A 21,610-nucleotide genomic window follows, 5' to 3' on the forward strand; every position below is an offset into this window, starting at 1 on the left:
AGCTTTACATATCTATGTGCAACGCACTAGTGCTTTTCGCAAAACAGATTCTCTGTTTGTCCTTTATGATGAGCATAAAAGGGGCTGGCGAGCCTCCAAGCAGACCATTGCTAGATCGTTGAGAGTTGAGTTCCGACAGGGTTACCTGTTGGCTAGGAAGCCGGTTTCGGCATCGTTTACGGCCCATTCCACAAGATCAGTTGGCACTTCCTGGGCGGCAGGCCGTGGGGCTTCGGCAGAGCAACTCTGCAGAGCAGCGACTTGGTCCTTTCTTTGGTTCTATAGGTTCGACACCTTCGCCTCAGCTGATGCAGCCTTTGGGCGTCGGGTCCTTAGTGCAGCTCGGGAGCGTTCCCGACTGTAACGGGACATCTTTGGGACGTCCCACTGTCCCCAGTGTCAGACCATTGGCTGACAGAAAAAAGGAGATTTTTGTCTTACCAGATAAATCCTTTTTTTCTGAAGCCATGGTCGACACTGGGCGCCCACCCTTTCGCTCCTCGCGACATTGTTTCCGGACCTGTTCCCCTATTTATATTGGTTGTTGTATGGGTGTGAGTTCTCTTATTCTTCCTTCCTTTCCTGTTCCTGGCTTGCATAGTAAATAAACTGACTGGCCTGAGGCATGCTGGGTATAGGGGAGGAGGGGCTTCCCAGGCTGCACTCCACTAGTTTAACTCTTTGGTGCCCTGACTGAACGCCTGGCTATACCCACTGTCCCCAGTGTCGACCATGGCTTAAAAAAAAAGGATTTACCAAGTAAGACAAAAATCTCCTTTTTCTGAAAGGCCCCAGAGGCTGCAACACCACTAATCAAGAGGCGTCACACCATGAAGACCAAGGAGCTCTCCAAACAAGTCAGGGACAAAGTTGTTGAGCAGTCAGGGTTGGGATATAAAAAAAATATTCAAGGACTTCCGGTGGGCGGACCCTACACTGGCCGAATTTTAGCAGAGCTCTCCGTCCCCTGCTACCTAGGGTGCTGTTTACGGGGGTCTATACGGGGACCTGAGCCCCGAATTTGCACCAGGGACCAGCGGAGATAGTGGTGGGTAAGAGGAGACCACCTCCCCGCCTCCCCACCGCCTCCTTCCCCGGAATCTGAGCGCCAGCTGTGGCGTCTGCTGCCCGCGGCTGCCATATTGGAAGTGGCCGGGGGCCGTAACCTTCACCCTCCCCACCTTGCTTTATACCTGGGACGGACGTCGCTGGAGGCCCCGCTCTGCTCTCTGCTCCCCCGTGCTTCGTGCCGCTGGCGGTGAAGAGTGTTGCCGGAGGACGGCGCGTGTGCCCGCCTGTGGAGGAGACGCTGTCTGGAGACGGGTGAGTGTGCTGTGCCGCCCCTCCCCCCGCTTCCTCCATTGAACTCTTGCTGGGCCCCCACACACCCCGCTGTACTCCTGCAGACCGGGGCCATCTGTCACCTGAGGTCAGCTGCTACTGGCAACAACATTGAGCCGCCTCTCCATCTATCAGTCTGCCCTGCTCGGCGCCATAGGGATTACTGGGAGTCGCGGGCTCCTATGCACGTAGCCACGGCCGCCTCAATCTTCCTTTACACTCTGGACACAGTCTGACTCTGTTTCCTGTCCCCTGTCCCCTGAGGTCCTGGAGCCGGTGACTCCTGCGCTCCGCAGCTGCAGGGGTTGCAGACCACTTCTCACCCATCCTAGCGGCTCCCCAGTACGGAAGGTCAGGAACTGTGCCACCAACCCTGCTTTGACAACCTCCTCTACATTTCACCAATTTGGCCCGCTTTTGAGGTCTTAGCACAGAGACCGCTGGACCCCTGATTGCGTGCTGTCTATAGGCCCTGCTATATGTTGATACTGCCTAGAAACAGTTCGTGGTGATCTAATATATCATTTGCAGTGGCTGCGCACTTATATTTCAACGGGCTCACTACTCCCTGCAGGGCAGGATATTTGATATTACCTACTTCACTGTGACGCGCCACTTCTACGCCTACATGGATAAATACGTGGCTAAGCCCCAAAGAGGGGGGCGCGGGTCTGCATCGGCAAAAACTAAAGATTAGTTAAAAGAACATAGCACACGGCTGGATGAGGTCGAACAACGGATTTCAAACCTAGAGGATGATCTAACCACTGCCCGCTCTGTCATCGATACTCAGGCGTCTTCCATTTCTGCGATGCAGGAGAAGCTTGAAGATTTAGAAAATCGTAATCGTCGAAATAATCTTCACATGATTGGCTTACCGGAATCCGTTAGACCTAAAGAGTTGTTGTCCCTGGTCTCCTCCTGGTTACCGATTGAGCTGGGCTGCTTGGTAGATGGTGAATCCATGGCAATTGAGCGGGCGCACCGTTATTGGTCCTGACTTTCAGACAGATCGCCGCAGGCCTAGACCGGTCATATTCAAATTCCTCAATTACACAGATAAAGTCAAGGTGATGGAGGCGTACCACAAAGCTCAGGGGCTCTTTTATCGTGGAGACGAGCTGCTTTTGTTTCAAGATTTCTCATACAGTGTGGCCATGAGAAGAAGGGAATTCTCTCCTACTTGCAAGATCTTGTTCGACGAAGGAATACGTTTCGCCCTGCTCTATCCGGCGAAGCTCCGCGCTCAACATAATGGCAAGATGTACCTGTTTGACACATCTTCAGAGGCCAAGACTTTGCAGAATCTTTACGACGCCCCTCCTCGCCTGCCTCCAGAGACAGGGACTAATATTGCAATTTACCATAAAATCAGCGTATATATCATCTCCCTTATGGAGGACATGTTTGGTAATGTATGGCTGATCACTAATACTCTTCATGTTCTGTTTATTGCAGCACTAATTGTTCTTGACCTTGGTAATTACTGGGCCTTTTCGTCCCTTTTCTTTTCCCCTTCTCTTTTCTTCTTCTTCTCCCTCACTTTCCCAACCCTCCCTTTTTCTCTCCCCCTCCTCCTTTGTCTGATTGTAGTTATATTACTAGTTTATAGTGAGTCACTTAGACCACTGTTATGGGTTCAAAAAAATGTGGAAAATGGACTTACTGTATCAAAATGTTTACAAAGCTTTTTATTGTTGATCACATGGTATAGGCTCACCACTTCTATCAATAGTTGGGTTTCCCTACTCGCTGGGATATGGGGAACCCCACAGTTTATTTTGTTACTGTTTTATGTGTCTGATAGGACAGGCATCGGTTAGATCTAAGTTCTCCATGGCCGCCTCTTTAGAGATTAAGACATGTCTAAAGTTCCTCACTTGGAACGTGGAGGGCCTAAATACTCCGATTAAGCGAAGGAAGATATTGCAACATCTCAAACGCCTACGGCCAGATAAAGCAATGTTGCAGGAGACTCATTGGAAATCGGGGGACCCTAACGTGCTTAGGGACAGTTGGATCCAAGCTTATAAGTCCGCATCCTTTACCTCTAAGAAACGGGGGGTGGTGATTATATTCCGTTAGTCCCTTAGTTATGATATATTAGATACTCATGAAGACGTTGAGGGTCGGTTCCTATTCATAAAATTGCAACTAGAAGGGGAGCTTTACACTCTAGTGACCATATATGCACCGAATTCGGAACATAACGCTTTCTTCTCTGACGTTTACGTCCGACTTCAGGAGTGGGCCGAGGGTAGTTTGATCATTGGGGGTGATTTTAATTCCACACTACAACCGACTCTGGACAGGTCAGGTACTTCTAGTGACAGAATTATTCCATACCAGCATCGCTGCGATTCTTGTTGTCCTCATTTAATTTAATAGACCCATGGCGACGCCAACACCCTATTAGTCGAGAATACACTTTTTATTCGCATCCACACGCCACGTTACTAGAATAGACTATTGGCTGCTCCCTGCTGGACTGCTCCCTAGGTTATGCGACTCAAAGGTAGAAAATATTGCAATTTCCGATCACGCGCCTACACGGTTCACACTTGAGCTGAGTTCTCCGAAGACAACCTCATTTAATTGGAGGTTTCCCTCCCACTTGTACAATTCCCCTGACTTTAAATCATACTTAGAGACTAATTTCCTAAACTATGCCAATGACAATGCACAACACGTGGACGATATAAATCTTTTCTGGTCTTCTTCCAAGCCGGTAGTACGGGGTTATTTCATTGCGTATGTTGCTAATAAGCGTAAACGCCTCAATCAATGGTTTCGTGACCTGGGCCTGGCACTTACAAATTCTTATGCGACGTTGCTGGCCTTCCCGACAGACGACAATCGCAGAATTTATACTGAAACGAAACACCTTTATGATACCCTTTGTACAGAGAGAGCCCAATATACTTTAGACTTTCAAAAGCATAAATACTTCAAATGGGGAAATAAAGCCGGCAAACTCCTGGCAAATGTGGTTCGCAGCCAACGCCCTACTTCACACATTCTGTCCCTTCAAACTAGTACTCATCTATCCTCCGAGCCGACTGCCATCGCTGATTCCTTTTTTAACTTACTATAAGGAGTTGTACGCGGCTCCACCAGACGACCCTGCTGGAGGTATGAACTTCCTTCGATCGGCAGGGTCCCCCACAGTGACAGAGGATGATCGAAATTCTCTTTCTCTATCGTCCTAAGTGGATGCTGGGGTTCCTGAAAGGACCATGGGGAATAGCGGCTCCGCAGGAGACAGGGCACAAAAAAGTAAAGCTTTTACCAGATCAGGTGGTGTGCACTGGCTCCTCCCCCTATGACCCTCCTCCAGACTCCAGTTAGATTTTGTGCCCGAACGAGAAGGGTGCAATCTAGGTGGCTCTCCTAAAGAGCTGCTTAGAGAAAGTTTAGCTTAGGTTTTTTACTTTACAGTGAGTCCTGCTGGCAACAGGATCACTGCAACGAGGGACTTAGGGGAGAAGTAGTGAACTCACCTGCGTGCAGAGTGGATTTGCTGCTTGGCTACTGGACACTAGCTCCAGAGGGACGATCACAGGTACAGCCTGGATGGTCACCGGAGCCGCGCCGCCGGCCCCCTTGCAGACGCTGAAGAGAGAAGAGGTCCAAAATCGGCGGCTGAAGACTCCTGAGTCTTCATAAAGGTAGCGCACAGCACTGCAGCTGTGCGCCATTTTCCTCTCAGCACACTTCACACAACAGTCACTGAGGGTGCAGAGCGCTGGGGGGGGGCGCTCTGAGAGGCAAATAAAAACCTTATTAGAGGCAAAAAATACCTCACATATAGCCCACAGAGGCTATATGGAGATATTTAACCCCTGCCTAACTTCAAAAATAGCGGGAGACGAGCCCGCCGAAAAAGGGGCGGGGCCTATCTCCTCAGCACACAGCGCCATTTTCTCTCACAGAAAAGCTGGAGAGAAGGCTCCCAGGCTCTCCCCTGCACTGCACTACAGAAACAGGGTTAAAACAGAGAGGGGGCACTGATTTTGGCGATATTGTATATATATAAAAGATGCTATAAGGGAGAAACACTTATATAAGGTTGTCCCTATATAATTATAGCGTTTTTGGTGTGTGCTGGCAGACTCTCCCTCTGTCTCCCCAAAGGGCTAGTGGGTCCTGTCCTCTGTCAGAGCATTCCCGGTGTGTGTGCTGTGTGTCGGTACGTGTGTGTCGACATGTATGAGGACGATGTTGGTGAGGAGGCGGAGAAATTGCCTGTAATGGTGATGTCACTCTCTAGGGAGTCGACACCGGAATGGATGGCTTATTTAGAGAATTACGTGAGAATGTCAACACGCTGCAAGGTCGGTTGACGACATGAGACGGCCGACAATCTATTAGGACCGGTCCAGGCGTCTCAGAAACACCGTCAGGGGTTTTAAAAACGCCCATTTACCTCAGTCGGTCGACACAGACACAGACACGGACACTGAATACAGTGTCGACGGTGAATAAACAAACGTATTTCTCATTAGGGCCACACGTTAAGGGCAATGAAGGAGGTGTTACGTGTTTCTGATACTACAAGTACCACAAGAAAGGGTATTATGTGGGAGTGAAAAAACTACCTGTAGTTTTTCCTGAATCAGATAAAATAAAATGAAGTGTGTGATGATGCGTAGGGTTACCCCGATAGCAAATATTGGCGTTATACCCTTTCCCGCCAGAAATTAGGGTACGTTGGGAAACACCCCTTAGGGTGATAAGGCGCTCACACGCTTATCAAGTGGCGTTACCGTCTCCAGATACGGCCGCCCTCAAGGAGCCAGCTGATAGGAAGCTGGAAAAATATCCTAAAAAGTATATACACACATACGGTGGTTATACTGCGACCAGCGATCGCCATCAGCCTGGAGATGCAGTGCTGGGTTGGCTTGGTCGGATTCCCTGACTGAAAATATTTTATTCATGTAGAGCATTTAATAGGATGCATTCTATATATATGTATGTGAGATGCACAGAGGGATATTTGCTCTCTGGCATCAAGATAAGTGCGTTGTCCATATCTCCCAGAAGATGTCAGGGACACGACAGTGGTCAGGTGATACAGATCCCATACGGCAGATGGAAGTATTGCTGTATAAAGGGAAGGAGTTATTTGGGGGTCGGTCCATCGGACCTGGGGACCACAGCAACAGCTGGGAAATCCAACCTTTTTTACCCCAAGTTACATCTCAGCTAAAAAAGACACCGTCTTTTCAGCCTCAATCTTTCCTTTCCCATGAGGGCATGCAGGCAAAAGGCCAGTCATATCTGCCCAGACATAGAGGTAAGGGAAGTAGACTGCAGCAGGCAGCCCTTTCCCAGGAAAAGAAGCCCTCCACCGCGTCTGCCAAGTCCTCAGCATGACGCTGGGGCCGTGCAAGCGGACTCAAGGTGGGGGGGTAGTCTCAAGAGTCTCAGGGCGCAGTGGGATCACTCGCAAGTTGACCCCTAGATCGTACGAGTATTATCCCAGGGGTAAAGATTGGAGAGTCGAGACATCTTCTCCTCGCAGGTTCCTGAAGTCTGCTTTACCAACGGCTCCCTCCGACAGGGAGGCAGCATTGGAAACAATTCACAAGCTGTATATCCAGCAGGTGATAATCAAAGTACCCCTCCTACGACAAGGAAAAGGGTATTATTTTTCCACACTATATTGTGGTACTGAAGCCAGACGGCTTGGTGACACATAGTCTAAATCTAAAATGTTTTGAACACTTACATAAAAGGTTCAAATCGAGATAAAGTCACTCAGAGCAGTGATAGCGAACCGGAAAAAAGGGGACTATATGGTGTCCCTGGACATCAAGGATTACCTCCATGTCCAAATTTTGTCCTTCTCATCAAGGGTACCTCTGGTTCGTGGTACAGAACTGTCAATATCAGTTTCAGACGATGCCGTTTGAATTATCCACGGCACCCCGGGCCTTTTTACCAAGGTAATGGCCGAAAAGATGTTTCTTCAAAGAAAAAAGGCATCTAAATTATCCCTTACTTGCACGACCTAAAAAGGGCAAGTTCCAGAGAACAGTTGGAGGTCGGAAGAGCACTATCTAAAGTAGTTCTTCGACGGCACGACTGGATTCTAAATATTCCAAGAATCGCAGCTGTTTTCCGACGATACGTCTGCTGTTCCTAGGGATGATTCTGGACACGGTTCAGAAAAAGGTTTTTCTTCCCGAGGAAAAAGCCAAGGAGTTATCCGACCTGTCAGGAACCTCCTAAAACCAGGAAAGGTGTCTGTACATCAATGCACAAGAGTCCTGGGAAAAATGGTGGCTTTTTACGAAGCAATTCCATTCGGCAGATTCCATGCAAGAATTTTCCAAAGGGATCTGTTGGACAAATGGTCAGGGTCGCATCCTCAGATGCACCTGCGAATAACCCTGTCGCCAAGGACAAGGGTATATCTTCTGTGGTGGTTGCAAAAGGCTCATCTATTGGAGGGCCGCAGATTCGGCATACAGGATTTGATCCTGGTGACCACGGACGCCAGCCTGAGAGGTTGGGGAGCAGTCACACAAGGAAGAAACTTCCAGGGGGTATGGACGAACCTGGAAAAGTCTCTTCACATAAACTTTCTGGTACTAAGAGCAATCTAAAATGCTCTAAGCCAGGCGGAACCACTCCTGCAAGGAAAACCGGTGTTGATTCAGTCGGACAACGTCACGGCGGTCGCCCATGTAAACAGACAGGGCGGCACAAGAAGCAGGAGTGCAATGGCAGAAGCTGCCAAGATTCTTCGCTGGGCGGAGAATCACGTAATAGCACTGTCAGCAGTGTTCTTCCCGGGCGTGGACAACTGGGAAGCAGACTTCCTCAGCAGACACGATATTCACCCGGGAGAGGGGGGTCTTCATCCAGAAGTCTTCCACATGCTAATAAACTGTTGGGAAAGACCAATGGTAGACATGATGGCGTCTCGCCTCAACAAGAAACTGGACAAGTATTGCGCCAGGTCAAGAGATCCACAGGCAATAGCTGTGGACGCACTGGTAACACCTTGGGTGTACAAATCAGTATATGTGTTTCCTCCTCTGCCTCTCATACCAAAGGTATTGAAGATTATACGGTGAGGAGGAGTAAGAACAATACTAGTGGCTCCGGATTGGCCAAGAAGGACTTGGTACCCGGAACTTCAAGAGTTGGTCACGGACGACCCGTGCCCTCTACTTCTGAGAAGGGACCTGCTACAACAGGGTCCCTGTCTCTTTCAAGACTTACCGCGGCTGCGTTTGACGGCATGGCGGTTGAACGCCAGATCCTAAAAGGGAAAGGCATTCCAGAAGAAGTCATTCCTACCTTGATTAAGGCAAGGAAGGAAGTCACCGCGAAACATTATCACCGCATTTGGCGAAAATATGTCGCGTGGTGCGAGGATCGGAGTGTTCCGACGGAGGAATTTCAACTGGGTCGTTTCCTACATTTCCTACAATCAGGATTGTCTGTGGGTCTCAAATTGAGATCTATTAAGGTTCAAATTTCGGCCCTGTCAATATTCTTCCAAAAAGAATTGGCCTCAGTTCCTGAGGTACAGACTTTTGTTAAAGGAGTACTGCATATACAGCCTCCTGTGGTGCCTCCGGTGGCACCGTGGGATCTAAATGTAGTTTTAGATTTCCTCAAATCCCATTGGTTTGAACCATTGAAAAAGGTGGATTTTAAATATCTCACATGGAAAGTGACTATGTTACTGGCCCTGGCTTCCGCCAGGAGAGTATCTGAATTGGCGGCTTTATCTTATAAAAGCCCTTATCTAATCTTCCATTCGGATAGGGCAGAACTGAGGACTCGTCCGCATTTTCTCCCTAAGGTGGTATCAGCGTTTCACCTGAACCAACCTATTGTGGTGCCTGCGGCCACTGGCGACTTGGAGGACTCCAAGTTGTTGGACGTTGTCAGAGCCTTAAAAATATACATTTCAAGGACGGCTGAAGTCAGAAAATCTGACTCGCTGTTGATACTATATGCACCCAACAAGTTGGGTGCCCCTGCTTCTAAGCAGACGATTGCTCGTTGGATTTGTAACACAATTCAACTTGCTCATTCTGTGGCAGGCCTGCCACAGCCTAAATCTGTTAAGGCCCATTCCACAAGGAAGGTGGGCTCATCTTGGGCGGCTGCCCGAGGGGTCTCGGCATTACAATTCTGCCGAGCAGCTACGTGGTCGGGGGAAAACACGTTTGTAAAATTCTACAAATTTGATACCCTGGCAAAAGAGGACTTGGAATTCTCTCATTCGGTGCTGCAGAGTCATCCGCACTCTCCCGCCCGTTTGGGAGCTTTGGTATAATCCCCATGGTCCTTTCAGGAACCCCAGCATCCACTTAGGACGATAGAGAAAATAAGAATTTACTTACCGATAATTCTATTTCTCGGAGTCCGTAGTGGATGCTGGGCGCCCATCCCAAGTGCGGATTATCTGCAATACTGTACATAGTTATTGTTAACAAATTCGGGTTATATTGTTAAGGAGCCATCTTTAAGAGGCTCTTTCTGTTATCATACTGTTAACTGGGTTTAGATCACAAGTTGTACGGTGTGATTGGTGTGGCTGGTATGAGTCTTACCCGGGATTCAAATTGCCTCCCTTATTGTGTACGCTCGTCCGGGCACAGTACCTAACTGGAGTCTGGAGGAGGGTCATAGGGGGAGGAGCCAGTGCACACCACCTGATCTGGTAAAAGCTTTACTTTTTTGTGCCCTGTCTCCTGCGGAGCCGCTATTCCCCATGGTCCTTTCAGGAACCCCAGCATCCACTACGGACTCCGAGAAATAGAATTATCGGTAAGTAAATTCTTATTTATGGACCCAATTACTGAATTGGAACTATTGACTAATTAAACAATTACCTAATAGAAAATCCCCAGGCCCAGATGGACTAAGCGCAGAGTACTATAAATTGCTGTTGCCCCGTCTTCTGACCCTACTTTAATTCTATTTTAGCTGGGAACGCTTCCCCTCCTACCTTTAATCAGGCTCGTGTGATAGTATTGCCGAAACCAGGGAATGACCCTACCTTAGTCCAATCGTACCGCCCGATCTCCCTCTTAAACCAAGATTTTAAAATCTTAACTGCTCTTATGGCAAATAGGCTGCAGGCAGCGTTACTTGCGTTACTACACCCATCCCAAACTGTTTTTTTGAAGGGGAGAACGTCGGTACATAACATAAGACAATTAGTCTCTGCTTTGACCATATCAACCCAAATGCCGTGTGGGACGTCCTTGCTGGTGAGCTGTGACGCTGATAAAGCGTTTGACCGTGTGTCATGGTCTCACCTGTTGAGAGTGCTTCACTGGCAAAGATTTGGAGCTGGCTTTGTCAAATTCTTCCGTACCATATATGACTCGCCTGCCGTATTCCTCACAGTGAATGGACTGAACACGGACACATTCACGCTACACAGAGGCACGAGACAGGGGTGCCCCCTATCCCCACTCCTCTTTGATCTTGCGTTAGACCCGCTCATCAGACATTGTTACCTACATTCTGATTGGCGTGGGATTAGGGTTGGTAGTTATGACCTCAAGGTCACGGCTTATGCTGATGACCTGTTGTTGTATTTTTCAAATCCTCAAGATGCGTTTCCTAGTTTGTTATCACTACTGACAACCTTTGAATCAATCTCGGGGTTTAAGATTAATAAATCCAAAACGGAAGCTTTGGCGTTTCATACAAATACTACTCACAATTGGAATTTTCAGTTCCCCTTTCGTTGGGCAAGCCAAACAATCGCATACTTAGGACTCCAGATACCTGATAATCAGTCCAATTTATATAGACACAACATTCCACGAGTTATCACACGTACTCTAACCGATTTTCCGGCATGGAAACATCTGCTCCTCTCTCTTATCTAGGACGATGCCAATTAATCAAAATGATCTCCTTCCCGAGATTGTTGTATCCTATTCAAATGCTGCCTTTATTGTTGTCGGATGTAGATTTAAAGACTTTAAATGGGGCCTTTAGTGAATTTATCTGGGCACATAAAAAACCCAGAATTTCACTATTTAAATTGAGCCAATCGCAAAAATTAGGTGGTGTCAATCTACCATGGCTTAGAAGCTACATGTTTGCTGCGAACTACCGCTACGCTGTTGACTGGATACATGAGATGGAGACCTTCGCTAATACCGGCTTGGAGCAAGCCTTCTGCCCTGAGTTTTCACTTGCCAGTTTACTACATATGCGTCCGTCGGCCTCTCCCCACCAGGTCATAAGCAACATATTGCTGACCTCGACCTGCACGGCATGGAGACAGACACGCTCCAGGATGGGTATCTCCAGTTATAACACGACTTTCCTTCCCCCTGGCCCATAACCTAGACTTTCGTGGAACCGCTGCACGATCTACACTGACTGCCCTGTCGGACCAGGGTATCAGGTTGCTATACCAGTTGATATGTAGAGACACCTGCCAGGTTCGCACGTACTCAAACCTCTGTGAAAGTTTCCCACAATTTAAAATCCCATTATTTATATATTTTCAAATTCGTAGTTGCATCAACAAATCTACAGCCACAATGACTACAGAAGATAGGACTAATGCCCTAGACACTACTCTGCAATCGACACCTAGAGTACATCCCTCCACAGCATTGCTCTACACGCTTATTAAAAAATCTATTGACTGGGAGACCACTCAAGCAGGATTGGCAAAATGGCTACCTGATTTCCCATCTGTCACTATCTCAACCATGCTTACTGCGTTTAATAGGATCAACAAAACTCATATCTGCGTCCTACGCTGAGATGAACTATCAAATTTTACATCGTTCCTACATTATACTGAAATTACGGTTCCAAATGGGGGTAGCTTCTGATTCCAAATGTTTTAAGTGCAGCACGACCGATGCCGATATTTACCATTGTTTGTGGAGCTGTCCAGAAGTCCGTAAATTCTGGGGCTTAATACAAACCTTTGCCGAAGAATGATTGCATGTCACCATAGAAGTCTCCCCGGAATGGGTTATCTGGGACATACATTGTACATTACATACCCCCAAGCTACCAATTGGCCAACACGTGTTGTTAACTAAAATAGCGGCAGCTGGTAAGAAAACAATCCTGTCACAATGGATAGCTACTGATTCCTTGTCTCTAGCTTTATTTCTACCAAGACTATCGTATTTATTTCATAATGGAGTGGCTGGAAATGCTAATCGATAAAGAGAATAAAATAGCAAGGTTTTTTGACATACAGATGTGTCCACATACATCTTTGCTATATCCCGCCATGTATGGCTTGGTTTAACATGTTATAGACTCAGAGATTTAGCCATACCTTATGATTTTTCTTAACTTGCTTCTTTAATATGTTACTTTATACATATTCTATTATGAAAAACCAAAATTTTAAAATCCATCCACTTGCTACTCGTGGAAAACAGCTTAGCCGTGTTTTGCATTTTGTGCCAAAGTTAGCAAACTAGCAAAGATGTTTGTGGACACATCTGTATGGCTCCCTTACGTACAGATGCTGGATGACCCTGTTAATGTCCCCCTACGACAAGCCATATCTCACACTACATGGTATAATCTTGAAGTACTTGATCTAGGACATCCACCCTTTGAAAGTAATTATTGTGAGATGCTTAATAACCTTTGCTTGACCTGAGTTACTTTCTTCTTTCTGTACCATGTTGATTATACTGGCCGATTGTTGGCCGACATGTCATTGTGTCCTTTTACCGTATGCTGATATATGTAAATGTTATGCAGTTGTCCAATAAAGTATATTAAAAAAAAAAAAATTAAATATTCAAATATTTGATGATCCCCTGGAGCACCATCAAATTCATCATCTTCAAATGGAAAGAAGATGGTACCACAACAAACCTGCCAAGAGAGGGCCAGCCACCACAACTCGCAGACCGGGCAAGGAGGGCATTAATCAGGAAGGCAGCACAGAGACCAAAGGTAACCCTTAAGGAGCTGCAGAGATCCACAGCAGAGACTGGTGTATCTGTGCATGTGACCACAATAAGCTGTACACTCCATAGATCTGGGCTTTATGGAAGAGTGGCCAGAAAAAAAGCCATTAATTAGTGTTTAAAAATAAGAAGGCACGTTTTACGTTTGCCAAAAGGCATATGGATGACTCCCCAAATGTATGGAGGAAGGTGCTCTGGTCAGATGAGACTAAAATTTAACTTTTCGGCCACCAAGGAAAACGCTATGTCTGGCGCAAACCCAACACATTCCATCACCCCAAGAACACCATCCCCATAGTGAAACATGGTGGTGGCAGCATCATGCTGTGGGGATGTTTTTCAGCAGCAGGGACTGTGAAACGGTTTCGAGTCGAGGGAAAGATGGATGGTGCTAAATACAGGGACATTCTTGAGCAAAACCTGTTTCAGTCTGACTGGGATTTGAGACTGGGACGGAGGTTCACCGTCCAGCAGGACAATGACCCGAAACATACTGCTAAAGCAACACTCGAGTGTTTTAAGGGGAAACATTTAAATGTGTTGGAATGGCCTAGTCAAAGACCAGATCTAAATCCAATTGAGAATCTGTGGTCAGACTTGAAGATTGCTGTTCACAAGCGGAAACCATCCAACATGAAGGAGCTGGAGCAGTTTTGTCATAAGGAATGGCAAAAATCCAAGTGGCAAGCTCATAGAGACTAATCCAAAGCGACTTGCAGCTGTAATTGCCGCAAAAGGCGGCTCTACAAAGTACTGACTTTAGTGAGCACAGTTATGTACTAGTGAGCATAGTTATGTGAGAATAGATATGTACGCTGAAGTTTTCTGTTATTTTGTCCTATTTGTTGTTTGCTTCACAATAAAAAAAAAAAAAAAAAAAACCTCTTCAAAGATGTAGGCATGTTCTGTGAATGAAATGATGCAAACCTTCAAACAATCCATTTTAATTCCAGGTTGTGAGGCAACAAAACATGAAAAATGCAAAGGAGCTGAATACTTTAGCAAGGCACTGTAGGTCTATAGTGTTTGTCAACAGGCCATTATTATTTATGTGTGCGAAACTGGTGCAATACTTTTAATTTACCTACTTTTTTTTTTGCTGTTTGTGTTTAGCCATTGCCTGGTACTGTTCCTTCAGCAGAACAGCAGCAGATGCTGAATGTCCAACTTGAGAGGATCCATACTCTCTTCAAACGTCAGTTGGGTGTTCCCCTTCTAGGTAGGTCCAAGACTTGTATGGTAGAGGGAGATAGGGGTATTTGTTTACAAATGAAAGATATAAGGCATCGGGACGTTTTTCACACTTTTCTCTGACGTCCTAGTGGATGCTGGGAACTCCGTAAGGACCATGGGGAATAGCGGCTCCGCAGGAGACTGGGCACAAAAAGAAAGCTTTAGGACTACCTGGTGTGCACTGGCTCCTCCCCCTATGACCCTCCTCCAAGCCTCAGTTAGATTTTTGTGCCCGACCGAGCAGGGTGCAATCTAGGGGGCTCTCCTGAGCTTCTTAGATAAAAGTTAGTTTTAGGTTTTTTATTTTCAGTGAGACCTGCTGGCAACAGGCTCACCGCATCGAGGGACTAAGGGGAGAAGAAGCGAACCTGCCTGCTTGCAGCCAGCTTGGGCTTCTTAGGCTACTGGACACCATTAGCTCCAGAGGGATCGAACACAGGCCCAGCCTCGGAGTCCGGTCCCAGAGCCGCGCCGCCGGCCCCCTTACAGAGCCAGAAGCAAGAAGAGGTCCGGAAAATCGGCGGCAGAAGACATCAGTCTTCATCAAGGTAGCGCACAGCACTGCAGCTGTGCGCCATTGCTCCTCATGCACACCTCACACTGCGGTCACTAATGAGGTGGAGGCGGAGCGAATGCCTGTAAATATGTTGTCACCCCCTGCGGGGTCGACACCGGTGTGGTTGAACTTATGGAAAGATTACGTGAAAGTGTCAACTCCTTACATAAAAGGTCGACGACACAGAACAGCCGGCTACTCAGCTTGTGCCTGTTCCAGCGTCTCAAATGTCATGGGGGGCTCTAAAATCGCCCGCTACCTCAGATAACAGACACAGATGTCGACACGGATACTGACTCCAGTGTCGACGTCGATGAGACTGGTGTACCCTCCAAATAGGTCCACCCGTTACAGGATTGAGGCAATGAAAAATGTATTACACATTTATGATTATACCCCAGGTACCACATAAAAGGGTATTGTGTTTGGTGAGAGAAAACTATTAGTAGTTTTTCCTGCATCTGAGAAATTAAATGAGGTGTGTGAGGGAGCGTGGTCTTCCCCCGGTAAGAAATTGATAATTTCTAAAACGGTTATTGGCAGCGTACCCTTTCCCGCCAGAGGATAGGTCACGCGGGGAAACACCCCATAGGGTAGATACAGCGCTTGCACGCTTATCAGAAAAGGTGGCACTACCGTCTCCGGATACGGCCGCCCTGAAGGGACCTGCTGATAGAAAGCAGGAGGTTACCCTATAAGATATAGTCACACACTAGGGCATTCTATTGCGACCAGCCGTTGCTTCGGCATGGATGTGCAGTGCTCCCGCTGCGTGGTCAGATTCCCTGTCGGAAAATAACTATGGATAGGGACAATATTTTGCTGAAAATAGAGCATATAAAAGACGTGGTCTTATACATACGTGATGCACAGAGGGATATTTGCCGGCTGGCATCAAAAATAAGCGCTAGGTCCATTGCCGCCAGACGGGGGTTATGGACTTGGCAATGGTCAGGCGATGCCGACTCGAATCGGCACATGGAAGTTGCCCTATAAGGGGGTAAAACTGTTTGGGGATGGTTTTTCAGACCTCGTTTCCACAGCTACTGTTGGGAAATCGATTTTTTTGCCACAGGCTACCCCACAACAAAAGAAAGCACCGTATCATCAAGTACAGTCCTTTCGGCCCCAGAAAAGCAAGAGGGCTAGAGGCTCATCCTTTCTGCCGAGAGGCAAAGGTAGAGGAAAAAGCTGCAACACACAGCTAGTTCCCAAGAGCAGAAATCCTCCCTGCGTCCGGTAGGTCCACAGCATGGTGCGGGGGCTGCTCAGGCGGACCCGGGTACGGTGGGGGCCCGTCTCAGAAATTTCAGCGGACAGTGGGCTCTCTCACATGGATCCCTGGGTCCTTCAAGTAGTATCTCAGGGGTACAGGCTGGAGTTCGAGACGTTCTTCCCCCCCGCCGTTTCCTAAAATCTGCCTTACCGGCACCTCCCTCTGCCAGGGAGACGGTGTTGGTGGATATTCAACACTATAATCACAACAAGTGATTGTCAAGGTGCCCCTCCTTCAGCAAGGAAGGGGTTACTATTCCAGTGGTTGTGGTACCGAAACGTTTCGGTGAGACCCATCTTGAAATTAAAATACTTGAACTTTTATATCAGAAGATTCAAGTTCAAGATGGAATCGCTCAGGGCGGATATTACGAGCCTGGACGAGGGGGATTACAGGGTCTCCCTGGACATCAAGGATGCGTACCTGCATGTCCCCATTTACCCTCCTCACCAGGAGTACCTCAGATATGTGGTACAGGACTGTCACTATCAGTTCCAGACGCGGCCGGTGGAGTTGTCCACGGCACCGAAGGTCTTTACCTAGGTAATGGCAGAAGTGATGATACTCCTTCGCAAGAAGGAAGTTTTTATTATCCCGTACTTGGACGATCTCCTGATAAAGGCGAGGTCCAAAGAACAGTTGGTAGTGGGGGTAGCACTCTCTCGGGAAGTGCTACAAACAGCACGACTGGATTCTCAATATTCCAAAGTCACAGCTGGTCCCGACGACACGTCTTCTGTTCCTGGAAATGTTTCTGAACGCAGACCAGAAAAGAGTGTTTCTTCCAGTGGAAAAAGCCGAGGAGTTGTCATCTCTAGTCAGAGACATCCTATAACCAGGACAGGTGTCGGTACATCAATGCACACGAGTCCTGGGAAAAATGGTAGCTTCGTACGAAGCATAATTCCTTTCGGAAGACTCCACGCAAGGACGTTCCAGTGGGACCTGTGGGACTAATGGTCCGGGTCCCATCTACAGATACAACAGCGGATAACCCTGTCAGCAAGAAACAGGGTGTCGCTGCTGTGGTGGCTGCAGAGGGCTCATCTACTAGAGGGCCGCCGATTCGGAATACAGGACTGGGTCCTGGTGACCACGGATGCCAGCCTTCGGGGCTGGGGTGCAGTCACACAGGGAAGAAATTTCCAAGGAGATTTCGCTTCACATAAATATTCTGCAGCGAAGGGCCATTTACAATGCCCTAAGCCAAGCAAGGCCCCTGCTTCAGAACCAGCCGGTACTGATCCAATCAGACGACATCACGGCGGTCGCCCATGTAAACAGACAGGGCGGCACAAGAAGCAGGATGGCGATGGCAGAAGCCACAAGGATTCTCCGATGGGCGACCTACACCCAGGAGAATGGGGACTTCATTCAGAAGTTTTCCAAATGCGGGTAAACCGTTGGGAATGACCACGGGTGGACATGATGGCGTCCCGCCTCAACAAGAAGTTGAAAAGATATTGCGCCAGGTCAAGGGACCCTCAGGCGATCGCTGGGGACGCTCTAGTGACACCGTGGGTGTACCAGTCGGTTTATGTGTCTCCTCCTCTACCTCTCATACCCAAGGTACTGAGAATAATAAGAAGGCGAGGAGTGAAAACCATACTCGGGGTTCTGGATTGGCCATGAAGAGCTTGGTACCCGGAACTTCAAGAGATGCTGGCAGAGGACCCTTGGCCTCTGCCGCTTAGACAAGACCTGCTGCAGCAGGGACCCTGTCTGTTCCAAGACTTACCGCGGCTGCGTTTGACGGCATGGCGGTAGAACACCGGATCCTAAAGGAAAAGGGTATTCCGAAGGAAGTCATCCCTACCCTGATCATAGCCAGGAAGGATGTCACCGCAAGACAGTATCGCCGCGTTTGGCGAAAATTTATTGCTTGGTGGGAGGCCATGAAGGCCCCGACGGAGGAATTTCAACTATGTCGATTCCTGCACTTCCTGCAAGCAGGGGTGACGTTTGGGCCTCAAATTGGGGTCCATCAAGGTCCAGATTTCGGCTCTGTCGATTTTCTTCCAGAAAGAACTGGCTTCACTGCCTGAAGTTCAGACTTTGGTTAAAGGAGTACTACATATTCAGCCTCCTTTTGTGCCTCCTGTGGCACTTTTTGGATCTCAACGTGGTGTTGGATTTCCTAAAGTCGCATTGGTTGAGCCACTTAAAACCATGGAGCTAAAGTATCTCGCGTGGAAAGTGGTCATGCTGTTGGCCTTGGCCAGGCGTGTGTCAGAATTGGCGGCTTTGTCATGTAAAAGCCTTATCTGATTTTCTATATGGATAGGGCAGAGTTGAGGACTCGTCCTCAGTTTCTCCCAAAGGTGGTCTCAGGTTTTCACTTGAACCAACCTATTGTGGTGCCTGCGGTTACTAGGGACTTGGAGGATTCCAAGTTGCTGGACGTAGTCAGGGCCCTGAAAATTTTATTTTTCCAGGACGGCTGGAGTCAGGAAAACTGACTCGCTGTTTATCCTGATGGCACCCAACAAGCTGGGTGCTCCTGCTTCTAAGCAGTCTATTGCGCGCTGGATTTGTAGCACTATTCAGCTGGCGCATTCTGCGGTAGGATGACCGCAGCCTAAATCAATAAAAGCCCATTCCACAAGGAAGGTGGGCTCATCTTGGGCGGCTGCCCGAGGGGTCTCGGCTTTACAACTTTGCCGAGCAGCTACTTGGTCAGGGGCAAACACGTTTGCAAAATTCTATGAATTTGATACCCTGGCTGATGAGGACCTGGAGTTCTCTCATTCGGTGCTGCAGAGTCATCCGCACTCTCCCGCCCGTTTGGGAGCTTTGGTATAATCCCCATGGTCCTTACGGAGTTCCCAGCATCCACTAGGACGTCAGAGAAAATAAGGATTTACTTACCGATAATTCTATTTCTCGTAGTCCGTAGTGGATGCTGGGCGCCCATCCCAAGTGCGGATTGTCTGCAATACTTGTACATAGTTATTGTTAACTAATCGGGTTCTTGTTGTGAGCCATCTATTCAGAGGCTCCTCTGTTATCATGCTGTTAACTGGGTTTCATATCACAAGTTGTACGGTGTGATTGGTGTGGCTGGTATGAGTCTTACCCGGGATTCAAAATCCTTCCTTATTGTGTACGCTCGTCCGGGCACAGTATCCTAACTGAGGCTTGGAGGAGGGTCATAGGGGGAGGAGCCAGTGCACACCAGGTAGTCCTAAAGCTTTCTTTTTGTGCCCAGTCTCCTGCGGAGCCGCTATTCCCCATGGTCCTTACGGAGTTCCCAGCATCCACTACGGACTACGAGAAATAGAATTATCGGTAAGTAAATTCTTATTTTTTTTCCCGATGTTTCACCAATATTTCTTTACAGGTTATACAATTTGGATCACTTGTGTAAAAAAAAAAAAAAAAAAGCTTTCCTCTCGAAAACACACCGGTACATTTCAACCTGTGTGTTTTCAGCAGAAACAGCCGTTTTGCATGAAAACGAGCTGTTTCCAGGGATTTGGTTTCACCTGCCTGAGGCAGGTGTAACAAAATCCCCGATAAGCCACGTCTCGCGCTGGCTTACTGGGGCTAATTAGCCCCGGTGGGACAAAAAGCCGCAGTAAATTACTGCGGCTAATTGGGTATCCGGTCTATAGATCAACACTAAAAAGGTCTACAGTCAATAAGTCGACCACTAATGGTTGACAGATGGTGGTTTTTAGTGTGTTTATTTCTCTAACGTCCTAAGTGGATGCTGGGGACTCCGTAAGGACCATGGGGAATAGCGGCTCCGCAGGAGACTGGGCACATCTAAAGAAAGCTTTAGGACTAACTGGTGTGCACTGGCTCCTCCCCCTGTGACCCTCCTCCAAGCCTCAGTTAGATTTCTGTGCCCGACGAGAAGGGTGCACACTAGGGGCTCTCCTGAGCTTCTTAGTGAAAGTTTTAGTTTAGGTTTATTATTTTCAGTGAGACCTGCTGGCAACAGGCTCACTGCATCGAGGGACTAAGGGGAGAAGAAGCGAACTCACCTGCGTGCAGAGTGGATTGGGCTTCTTGGCTACTGGACATTAGCTCCAGAGGGACGATCACAGGTTCAGCCTGGATGGGTCCCGGAGCCGCGCCGCCGGCCCCCTTACAGAGCCAGAAGAGCGAAGAGGTCCGGAAAAATCGGCGGCAGAAGACGTTCCTGTCTTCAATAAGGTAGCACACAGCACTGCAGCTGTGCGCCATTGCTCTCAGCACACTTCATACTCCGGTCACTGAGGGTGCAGGGCGCTGGGGGGGGCGCCCTGAGACGCAATAAAACACGATAAAAATACCTTACATGGCAAAAAATGCATCACATATAGCTCCTGGGCTATATGGATGCATTTAACCCCTGCCAGAATATACAGAAAAACGGGTGATAAGGCCGCCGAAAAGGGGGCGGAGCCTATCTCCTCAGCACACTGGCGCCATTTTCCCTCACAACTCAGTTGGAGGGAAGCTCCCTGGCTCTTCCCTGCACTACAGAAAGGGTTAAAAAAAAGAGAGGGGGGCACAAATTAAGCGCAGTATTAAAACATACAGCAGCTATAAGGGGAAAAACACTTATATAAGGTTATCCCTGTGTATATATATATAGCGCTCTGGTGTGTGCTGGCATACTCTCCCTCTGTCTCCCCAAAGGGCTAGTGGGGTCCTGTCCTCTATCAGAGCATTCCCTGTGTGTGTGCTGTGTGTCGGTACATTTGTGTCGACATGTATGAGGAGAAAAATGATGTGGAGACGGAGCAGAGTGTCTGTAACAGTGATGTCACCACCTAGGGGGTCGACACCTGAGTGGATGTACTGTTGAAAATTACGTGACAGTGTCAGCTCTGTATAAAAAAAAAAAAAAAAACAGTGGTTGACATGAGACAGCCGGCTACTCAGCTTGTGCCTGTCCAGACGTCTCATAGGCCGTCAGGGGCTTTAAAGCGCCCGTTACCTCAGATGGCAGATACAGACGCCGACACGGATACTGACTCCTGTGTCGACGGTGAAGAGACAACCGTGATTTCCAGTAGGGCCACACGTTACATGATTGAGACAATGGAAAATGTTTTATACATTTCTGATAATACGAGTACCACCAAAAAGGGGTATTATGGTGAGGGAAAAACTACCTGTAGTTTTCCTGAATCTGAAAAATAAAATGAGGTGTGTGATGATACGTGGGTTTCCCCCCGATAACAATTGATAATTTCTTAAAAAGTATTGGCTGTATACCCTTTCCCGCCAGAGGTTAGGGTGCGTTGGGAAACACCCCCT

The 21,610-nt window shown here is 48.0% G+C and overlaps 1 protein-coding gene across 1 annotated transcript in view; it reads left to right on the top strand.

Moving 5' to 3' along the window:
• SART3 (spliceosome associated factor 3, U4/U6 recycling protein) overlaps positions 1-21,610 on the top strand; it is a 329,224-nt gene that overhangs the window by 107,781 nt on the left and 199,833 nt on the right. The window contains exon 5 of the mRNA XM_063913277.1: positions 14,406-14,511. Within this exon, the coding sequence (XP_063769347.1) occupies positions 14,406-14,511 (106 nt within the window). The remainder of the gene's footprint in view (positions 1-14,405; positions 14,512-21,610) is intronic.

The sequence above is a fragment of the Pseudophryne corroboree genome, chromosome 1 (assembly GCF_028390025.1).
Source record: "Pseudophryne corroboree isolate aPseCor3 chromosome 1, aPseCor3.hap2, whole genome shotgun sequence".
NCBI classification, from domain to species: Eukaryota; Metazoa; Chordata; class Amphibia; order Anura; family Myobatrachidae; genus Pseudophryne; species Pseudophryne corroboree.